This window comes from Lottia gigantea (assembly GCF_000327385.1).
Source record: "Lottia gigantea unplaced genomic scaffold LOTGIsca_108, whole genome shotgun sequence".
NCBI lineage: Eukaryota > Metazoa > Mollusca > Gastropoda > Lottiidae > Lottia > Lottia gigantea.
Window position 1 is genome coordinate 663,845 of NW_008706957.1, and position 11,364 is coordinate 675,208.

Below are 11,364 nucleotides of genomic sequence, written 5' to 3' on the forward strand. Positions count from 1 at the left end.
TTCAAAGTCACAGTATTCTGCTCGAATTAATATATAAGTAAAGCCACCCCAAGCAAGATAGCATAACACTTCAAACGGTTCTGGAGAAGACACAGGTTGTATGGTCGTCAACAGTTCCGAATAATACGTTATTCCTCTACTATAACCATCAGAACAGTCTGAAAATATAATATTTGAGCCCTGTTGTAATCTTTTAACCATTGCCGGTGGGGGAGTGAGGGACGTTAGGGTTCGGACATTTCTCGCCAGAAAAGACGCTGTCCTTGCTAATCCACCCGAATTCACTTTCAAATTTCTTATCATTTAACACAAGGAAAGGAGCCCTCCTCGTTGACAGTTCTCTCTCATATTCGCACAACATAGTCTCCAAATAAGGGCCAAAGAAATTAAAAAAAAATACAAATCTCGCCTGTGATAATATCTTGACAATTGTCACCATAGTAACCTAAAGGACATGTACAATTATTATCTTCATCACAACCAATAGTCTGAAATGACCAATTGAGAAAAAATACTTAAAAAGCATCATGCAGTAACAAGATATTTTCACTTTTGAATATACACACATATATATGGTGGATGCGTTTAATCTGGCTTTTATTGTGGAAAGATGGCAGTAATACTTCTTTTAGAAAAGTGACCATTGGCAGACACAAGAACTTATTTTTTTAATAACTAACATTTCTTTTTTTCTTTTTGAAAACATGATAGCTTTAAATTGGTATAAAGTGACAGGGTCTACAGTGTGTTTTGAATATCGGGAAACCGATTTGGAGGATATTATGCTTGTCAGATTTAAATTAGAATTGTAAATATTGTTTGATTCAACCAAGCAGAACTGTCACAAATGCCCCAAATCTGTGAAATATCGAAGAAAAACAGGTTAAACCTCGAATCTGCTGGCTTTATGTTGAAATTATACACTCAGAAAATATATAGCTTTGCTAATTCTGAGGATTTCAATGTCATAAATCATTTTTTGAATCAAGTATAACCACCAGGATGACCCGTGCAACTTGAACATAAGTCTAAACTAAAAATTGAATGAGAGGACGTTAGGCCCTAGCTCTATACACATGGTTTTCAAAGATATTCTGATAGAATGTTCAGACAATAAGTTTTGTAAATTATGTGTGAAAACCTTTTCTGTACTCTGACGACCTTTGTGAAAAACCTCACAGATACTCACAGATACTCACAGATTTTTCTTAAAATTCATTTGCACTTAATGCTGATGTTTACTTTACAATCATGAAAGCAATATTAAACGTGGTGATAATAGTTTTTAGTAGTATTTATCATTGCACTACATTTCAACAAAGAGCGGAAATGGCGTAAAATTTTAATAACGCATCTAAAAGCAAAATAACAATGTTATGTACATACAATAACCCTTAGTGCATCTTCACAATGTCAAGCAAATTACGTACTACGTCTTATACCGTGACTGCAATAACCACCTTTTTTGTATCACGGATTGAAACGATTTGATTTGATTGTATGCCAGCTAATATAACCAACCATAGCCCTCGACAGATTATAAACATTTTGGGTTATTGGTTACAGACTTTTTGTTGAGGACTCTGATTGGCTGTATTAGCCATCCAATCAAATCGCTTTATTTACAATCTTTCATGATGCAAGAAAGGCGGCTATTCCAGTCAAGAAGACGCAGTTCGTAGTAGCTTGACATTGTGAAGATGCCCATACTGGTACTCACTTTTTTGTAACAACTACAACCTGCGTTCAAGTTAGTTTTCATAATACAGTCCGTCCCGTCTTGATACAGTTTACAGGAATTGTCCGTGGAGCAAAATAACAGTCTCCTACATTCTGCCTCTCCATTACAAGCCATCACACAAAATAATAATCGAGGTTTAACTACAGTTCTAAGAACTTTGGTTTCATCGCAGTTATTAACCAAAATATTCGTCTTAGAGAAATTTCCAAACCTTAAACTTTGGATACATTTAAAAAGAAGATACATAATTTCAAGTCGAATCAACATCGTTGCCTACTAAGAATCTTAACTGGCGAACAACTTACTAAACGTTTAGGAACTTATAACTTTTTCTATCGATAATCATTATTGATAACAAAAAAATCCGCCGTTGCTAAGTTGTCCGTTCTTAAATCTGATCTAAGATCAATCAATTATTGATTTTTTTCAAAAAGGAATACCAAAACCGCATGAAACGTGAAGTGTATATTGTCGTCACCCATGTCCCTTGGTTTGTCGGTCCGTGCGTCCGTTCACAATTTCTCGTGAATAATCTAGAAGGCACAATTCCATGTGGATTTTGACCAAAATTGTATCACAATTCAGGATATCAGAAAGTAAATGCTCGCAAGCTGTGGTCCTTGCTATTGAAACTGCTTATTTTGTATGCTGTAGAATACTCATAGTTTAAAAAGTTGGACTAAATTCATCTCAATTCCTAGGGTATCCCAGCGCAATTTCAAAAACAAAGTACCATTGTATATTTATCAACGTTAAAGTCAATCAGTACAGTTGAGGGGAGGGGGGGTGGAGGTGTGTCAATTGCGTATGTTTTTGTTTGACTTGTTATAATTTTTCACATCATTGTTAGCGTTATTTATCACCTAAATATATATTTTTGCATTTTTCATCATAACTTTCATCTTACTTTATATATCCCCAAACCCAGTTTGACTTATTTGCATAATTTGATCCCAACATTTTCACGCTAGCATATACAGTTTCCTCCTGTTACATCCGCTGTACATTCCCTTCTAACCCCAAGTTCTTTTCATTATGCTCCCCAACTACAACAACCACTGGCAAGAAGTCAGACATAGAAACACTAATCATCAACCAAACCAATATCACGTACCCTACAACGGCCCTGTCTTCCATCGACCTCTACCACCTACCAATCGCCGACCACCAACCAACCCATCCAGCTATATCCCACCCCATCGCCGACAGCCTACCAATCCAGGGGTAACCATCGACCTGACCAACAACAGAAAAGACTACCAGCCCACCAACGGGAACCAGTCCCCACTCATAAGGAGGAAGAACCCTTTGTGAAGGTGTTCTTCCAAGTTTTGCAGTGCCTCCATCATTTGGCAATCCTTACCCTTCAACAGCAAGGCCAACCAGCGTTTACCTTCAAACGCAAAGTCTCTGAGTTGGATAGTTTTATCCGTCCAGCAATGAAAACATCAGCTGTCGACGCGAATATTAGATCCCTCCATCGGACATGGCTCTGTAAGGTTACGCAGGTCCTGAGCGACCATTACCAAACCACACTTCAAGAGAAGCTGACCACCATTCGTACCAAGTCTTTATCATCACCTGCCGTCGACCGCATCGTTTCTCATGCCCTGTCCTGGGCCCGTCGCTCCTATGGGAAACGTCACACTCAAGCTGTAATCTCCAAATTCTACCAAACAATCAACGAAACAAAAACCAGAGTAACCATATCTCTACCAACTGAAATGGACACTACACCTGCACCATCTAGAGCCACCACGCTGCCGAACCAAACACTTAAACGAGCCCGAAGTTCACCTACTCCTAGTCCAGCAGACATAGGTAAACGCTCTCGTAGAGAGGGCACACCCCTTCTCTTTTCACTTTCAGACTCGTCTTCCCCTTCCACACCATCTGAATCTTCACCACGTGATCCAGGATCCGCCAACCTTTCTTCCTTCTGTGGGATTTTGGACCAGCAAACCACCCCTCAGTCTCCATCCAAGTCGAGACGTGTATCCAGACTACCAAAGACCTCCTTTAACCAAGCCCAGAAATTAATCGCCACGGCCAACAAAACCTTCCCAAACTCCAAGATCCTCTTCACATGTATACCCATTTCAAATAAAATCTCGAAGAAAGCACAACAGAACCTAAGCACTCTCAACAACATGATGATGGAGTCCAGTATCAACAGCGCAACAATCTTACCGCCCTACGAAGAAGAATTCGAACCAGTTGATAATCTTCATTGGTCTCCAGAAACAGCAAACAGCATCTATTTGTTTTGGATACACCAGCTTCAAGCATCGAGTAAGTCTTTAAACTAATTACTGGGGATAAAAATACTGAGAGGCCACCGCTAGGCCAAACTGTAGTTAACTTGAGCCGCAAAATTCTCACACCCCTTCAGCATTCAATCTTAGACCGTGGACTTAAGTTTATTCCCACACCAAAGATAGCTAACTTGAATTATCTCCGACCATCCATTGAACGATTTCAACGAAATCTTAGCTGCACATATTTTTTTCGAAACCACCCCCCACGTGGTGCTAGAACAATGTTTATTCCTAAATCCACGTTGACACCCCCCCAGGCCGCCATCCATCCTGAAATATTGAAAGCATTTGCGAGTATGAATAGCCAAACAGTGAACCTTTCCATAACACACGAAAAGCCTAATCTCACACGAGTGGAACGTGAAGCGTTAAACTTACTTAAGAAAGACGATAGCATTGTTATTAAAAAGAGTGACAAAGGTTCATGTTGTGTCATTCTGAATAGGGAGGATTGCGTTTCAGAAGCAGAGAATCAACTGAATAATCCTAAACATTATGCCATTTTACCGAAACCAATTTTCAAAGAAACTGCTAACATGATTAATAATATTCTTGCCGATTTAGTCAAAACTAGTTATCTCAAACAGAAACAATATGACTATCTGTCTGCCAAACCTGATTGTCGCGAGAGACATTTGTACACTTTGCCTAAAATCCATAAGAATCCAACCAAGGAGTGGTTTATCTCGAATAAAATCCCTAAAGGCCGCCCGATTATATCTGACTGTGGTAGTGAGTCATATGCAGTGTCAGAATACATTGATCATTTCTTACTACCTCTAGCATGCCAACATCGCGCCTACCTTAAAGATACAACCGATTTTGTCAATAAAATAAAAAATCTTCGAGTTCCCTCTAATGCTATTTTAATTTCTATCGACGTTTCTTCTATGTATACCAATATCGATAACACTACTGGTTTAACGGCAGTTCGTTAGCTTTTAATAGAAACCCAGATCCAAACAGACCCGACGATGCAATTCTACAACTTTTAGAGATTTGTCTTAGTCGAAACGATTTCACATTTAATGGTAAAACATATTTACAAACTTCAGGGACAGCAATGGGCAAACGATTCGCCCCTTCGTACGCAAACCTTTTCATGGCAGAGTGGGAACGTGAGGTGTTGCCCCTCTGTCCATTCGACCCACTTTTTTACGGACGCTTTTTGGATGACATTTTTATAGTTTGGACTTATTCTATCGAGCAGTTTTGGGAATTCTTTGAAATTCTCAACAACCACCATCCTTCTATCAAACTAACCGCAAACGTGAGTGACAAAAGCATAGACTTTCTCGATACCACAGTCTTTAAGGGAGATTCCATAGCAGAAACAAATAAACTGGATATTAAAGTGTATTTCAAAGAAACTGATACTCATCAACTCTTGCACAAGAGCTCCTTTCACCCAAAACATACCTTTTCTGGTATAATTAAGTCACAAGTTTTACGATTTCATCGAATTTGTACAAGATCTTCTGATTTCAACCAAGCCTGTACGATTGTTTTCTCAAAACTGAAAGAGCGTGGGTACTCTAAACGATTTTTACGAAACATAAAAAATTCCACCTTAGCACAGATAGCAGCTAAAAACAGACTTTATGCCGAAGTACCTCCAGGTTTAAGAAGTGCTCCATGTTTGTCCAGTAGATGCAAAACATGTCCCTTTATATCAGAAACTCATTATTTTGTAAGCAACTCTACGAATAAAAGGTACCCGATCCAGGAACATCTAACATGGGAACATTCGAATGTAATATATTTAATTTCATGCAAGAAATGCCCCAAACAATATGTAGGAGAAACTAAGAATAATTTACGAACTCGCTTTAATGCTCATAGGTCAGACATCAAATTAAAGAAAGACAAGCCTATTTCTAATCATTTCAACCTCGACGACCATTCAATAGACGATCTCACCCTAATCCCAATTGAGCGTATAGAAATTGATTTGCCCGAAGATGAAACTACCAAATTCCGTCAATCTAGGGAGGCCCATTGGATTGAGACATTGAATACAGCAAGACCTATAGGACTAAATATTCATCATAATGTAGGCATAGCACCCTTTGTTGTCCCGTTTAATACAACCAGCAATCGAGCAAGCAAGATAGTTCATGCCCACTATAAGAGCCTTCAAGAGAAATTCCCCCATGTCTATAAGCAGAAAATGATAGTTGCATATGCAAAAAACAAGAACTTAAATGATAATATTGTTCATAGTAAACTAAAAACAATCAGTACATAACATATACTATACTTCTCGCCCATCGGGCGAGTTATTTTTTCTAATTTCAGGTCAGAATAAGAACAGAAGAAAACCCAATATCAAGACCCTTAATCCTAATTTCTAAATAAAGTGTCTGCTCCACCCTAGGCCTGTACATTTGGGAGAATCAAACCCTCCCTTCCCCGAAATTCAATTCAATTTAGAATTATGATTTTCATACGCTTTAACCCCAAAAATATGTGTCAGAATGCACCAAATCTATTCTCCATTTTGCAAAAACTTTCTTGGAAGACAACCTCTCAGGAGATTCATTGGAGTCTTGCTTCTATGTTCTTCCACAGAACTGTCACATATTGAATCTCAATCTCGACAGTTGACCGCCCCTTTTTTATAGCTTATTAATATCTTCGTTTTTATATAGGTTAAATATAATACCAACTGGACAGTAAGCTAATATTCCATTTCACATTAAATAATCCACAAAATATACGTTTCCATCTCATTGAATAAAGGTTTCAATTCGAAATATCTGAAATATCTGAATTTTATCTGAGATAGTATTCAGATTAAGATGCAGATCTGGATGTCCGTATCTTGTGTTTTTTTTTATTGATGCAGTATCCCCCAGACAAAACACGAAACAACATCATGAATTTCAGATTGGAATGAATATGGAATAAGAATTAGTCATATTGAATTCACAAAACTGAAAGAGTTGATATTATGCGTGGTGGGATCAACCAGTCCCCATGGTAGTTGAACCATAGCTCTTTATTTAGATGATAAAACAGCGACACAGTCATCATCCCGGTATACTTCTTCACAATGTCAAGCTATTACGACCCTCGGCTAATACTTTTGACTCCCATAACCGCCTTTTTCGTATCACGGAATGCAACGATATGATTGGACTGTCTGCCAGCGAATACAGCCAATCAGTGCACTCAACAGAAAGATTGTAAACATTATGACTTTGCTTTTACAGTCTCTATGTCTAGGTCTCCGATTATCATTGTAATTTGACATTATGAAGATGTCGGGTATAATATAGCCCCAAACGCTTCAACCTGTTTTGCGCCGCCATCTTGAATAATCGTGGACGATTTTGTGATTTGTCTCCTTCAAATTTACACTATGTCATACTATTGGGGTTTTATAGAATTAAGTACACAAACAACAAAAACAAAAGGTTTATGTGTTATTTTATGGAACTTATGATACATACAGCAAATAATAGAATGTAATTTGTAATTAGTTGAAATATTATAACCTTTTTATAAATTCCACGCGCAAACCATTATGTAGTTTCTTATGAACCCCATCTTACAACTTTTCTCAGTTATATCGAATCAACTTCAGGGCAATACGCTTAATATGTGCTCCATTCCAGTTATCTTTCCAGAAATAATAGACACCTGATGAACTTCCATATTCAATAGTTCCAGTAAGAAAACTTTGAGAACATTCTGTTGATTCATCAAACCACCAACCACCACCATAATTTAAGGCACACTCATGAACACCAGTAAAATCAACGTCATAGGTAGAAAACGGCCTGCCATTCAAGTTTGGTGTACCAGTAATCGATTCTCCACAATTAGCTGTATCTGCGGTGAGGCTTAACACGTAGTTAGTGGTTTTGTCTCCAATTTCAAAATTAGAATACCTATTTTCACAACTAACCCAATTAATATCTAGAAGTTGAACCTTCAAAGTGAAACTAGAATGAGGATTATTCAGAATAGCTAAGATATGATTGAATCCAATCCAACGGTTCAGATAAACCGCACCAAAGCCTGTCTCGTATTCTGCTAAGGTTCGATTGAATTCTTCAAAGTCACAGTATTCTGCTCGCATTAATATTGAAGTAAAACCTCCATAATCGAGATAGCACAAGACTTCAAACGGTTCTGGAGATGACACGGGTTGTATGGTCGTCAACAGTTCCTTTGGATATTCTATTCCTCTGCTATACCCATCAGAACAGTCTGGAAAAACAAACAAATATAAGGCGTCACCAGTGACATTGTACGAGAGGGAGACCAGGATATTCTGACCCGACGTTGCGATTTCCAACCATATTGAAATCTATTATCATTTTACATAGGGAAGCCCTTTTTGACACTTTCATGGTCCATACTCGGACCATTGATGCATAGAAAGACCACTGCTTTTTACAGATGACAATACTCAATTCCTCAAGGAAGAGGATTAAGGAATGAAGTATCAAATCTTGCCTGTGATGACATCTTGACAATTATCACCATAGTAACCTAAAGGACATGTACAATTATTATCTTCATCACAACCAATATTCTGAAAAGACCAATATTTAATTAACAACATAAAATATTAGAAAAAAGACGCTTGGTCGATGGTTCAGTCTGGCCTAGGTTGAGATAATAGGCTAACTTCGGATTTTTCAACCCGGTTTCCCGCTGTTAAAGATGCAGGTTGGACGGTCTGACATGAAAAAAAGCGTCTTGTCGATCGGATGGGACAATAAACCTAGGTCCCCTGTGCTTCAGGATGCGCAAGTTAATAATCCTTCGACAATTAGAAATCGAAAAAAGAATAATTGCCCATTTCTGAGGCTACGATACGATTGGTCAAACAGATGGCGAAGCAGTTCCTTTAAAGTGTTATTTACACACAATAACCTTTGTACCCACCTTTTTATAACAACTACAACCTGCGTTTATGTTAGGTTTCACAATACAGCCCGTTCCGTCTTGATACAACTTGCAAGAATTATCCGCTGGACAGAATAACAATCTCCTACACTCTGCTTCTTCAATGCAAGTCATCGCACAAAATAATAACTGCGGCTTTATTACAGTTCTAATAGGTTGAGATTCATCGCAGCTGTTCACTGTAATATTCGTCTTAGAGAAGTTTCCAAATCTTAAACTTAAGATACATTTAAAAAGTAGATACACAATTTCAAGTTGAAAAAACATTGTTGCTCTACAGAGAAAGGATCCTAAATGGCAAAAAAAATCTTAACCTTAAAGAACCTAAAGAATTTATAACTTTTTCTATCAATAATCAGTATTGATAACACAATAAATCCACCGTTGCTATTGTTGTGATCAGATTTAAAAGTACTTATATAGCTATCAACAATTGATTTATTTTCAAAAAGGCAATCCCATTAATCAAAATCTCGTCCAAAAGATGGCAAAATCGAAGGTAAAAGTTGTGTAGTAGTCGACTCCTCCTAAATTGAACATTATATTATTTGTAATATATTATGTAATTCAGTTTTCGTCTCCAAAGAAAAATATTAAATGATCACAATATTGATTCTGAAAATACTCAAATTATGCAATGCTTATACATAGTAAAGAAATATAACGCACATAATGCAATCGATTCAGAGAGTTAATAAAATAATATCCAAAGAATTGGAAAAGTAAATTACTAGGATATTTAATATCGTTGGAAATATTCCCAAGAGTATTCCAAAGATTCTGTCCAATTTAGAAATATCTTTTGAAAATCTTCTATAGAAGAAAGTTTGAAAGGGAATATTTTTATAACTTCTCCAAACTTTTAAATTAATTGTTAAGTTATTGTATACGTGTGCAATCTGGATAAAGTTAGATGACAAATATCGACAAATTTGTTCTGTAGAACCCACTCACTGAAAACATGCAGATCTGGCTATTTCCTACATATAGGATCTTAAACGAGTGCTTATATTATGGAATTTATTATATGAGCTGCTAGATTTGCTATTACTCGTGCTTTGGCGATCAATAATCGCATATTTTACTTAAATTCCTTGAATTTTGTCTAAACAGGACCTACTTTTTGAGCCTTTTTACACCTTTCTATAAAAATATAAAAAGATCTTGGTGATTACTAAATTGAGTAGTTATCTTCAAAGAATGCCATATTGTTCTGTTTACATGGTGCATGAATACAATGGCCTAATTTGCATAGCTATTAACCTGTGCTACGAGTTCACGTCATTTTCACGAACCTGTCGTATGTAGCAGAAAACAGAAAGGTTGTGTGATAATGTGTGATTTATCTATCGGTTGCGAAGGTGGTAACTCACAGTAGCGAAACATCAATGTCTGCAGTTCAGTCGGAAAGGAATGAATTGGCCATATTGGATCCACAAAACTGAAAAAAATTTTATATTAAATTTTTATTCAAAATAAATGAATTTTTACAAGGTGACACAAAGGGCAAAAGTGAATTATGCAAAAACTGTACAAAATGCTATTATAATTTAACGTAGTTTCCACGTTCCTCTCAATTACATATAGACTGTGGAAACACTAAAGCGAAATAGACATTGAATAAAGTTATGAAATATATACAATGATCATTAAATAGTACAATAGTCACGAAGTTTTCATATCTTGGTCCTTCTAAAATATTGGTCAAAGACACTTTTAGCTTATATTTGCACAATTTCGTCCGATGTTTTTTTTTCAATTCCATAAAGGCTTGACCAGATTATGACGTCACAATTACGAGTACCATTTCATTAAATCGAATAGTAGCTGGTCAAGTTTATATTTCCTGATGTTTCCTTATGAATAATATTAATCTGTGAGATTGAAGGAGAAATCGGAATGGTGTCCCCGATACAGATACAATCGCTAACATCATTCATATCAGTTTCAAAGATGTACGATTAATCGAGAGTTGTCCTCTAGTCTGTTGTGGGCATGCTCTCGTTCGCGTCATATGATCTAGTTTCTTTTCATTACCCATATAATGAGAGAATCAGACACCATCGGCGATTGGTGTTAATTGTGCCTTAGAATATGGCTTTAAGGAAACACCCAAGATAGCTTGATGTCAGCAACAATCAAATCTCAGAAAAATTTGTAAAAGTGATTGTAAAGAGGTTTTTTTTTTTGAAAAAACAAATATGTGTATCTGGGACACTGATAGCATCAATCGCACCATTCCAATATTTAATAAGATGTCTGTGGTTCCTGAAATTCCATTCAAACTAAGTGTTTGATGACTACTCTAATCATGAAGGGTCTTATGTGATAAAGCAAATAATTTATCACGATTAGTGACATCATGAAACATTTAATTTTTGT

General features: G+C 36.8%; 1 protein-coding gene across 1 annotated transcript; it reads right to left on the minus strand.

The window, feature by feature from the left end:
• Window positions 1-7,624: 7,624 nt before the first annotated feature.
• LOTGIDRAFT_171049 (hypothetical protein) lies at window positions 7,625-9,096 on the minus strand (the record flags this gene model as incomplete). Its single annotated transcript, XM_009046909.1, has 3 exons — window positions 7,625-8,277; window positions 8,554-8,605; window positions 8,962-9,096. 3 exons carry the CDS (start codon window positions 9,094-9,096, stop codon window positions 7,625-7,627), a joined length of 840 nt encoding a protein of 279 aa, XP_009045157.1.
• Between the last annotated feature and the right edge of the window lie 2,268 nt (window positions 9,097-11,364).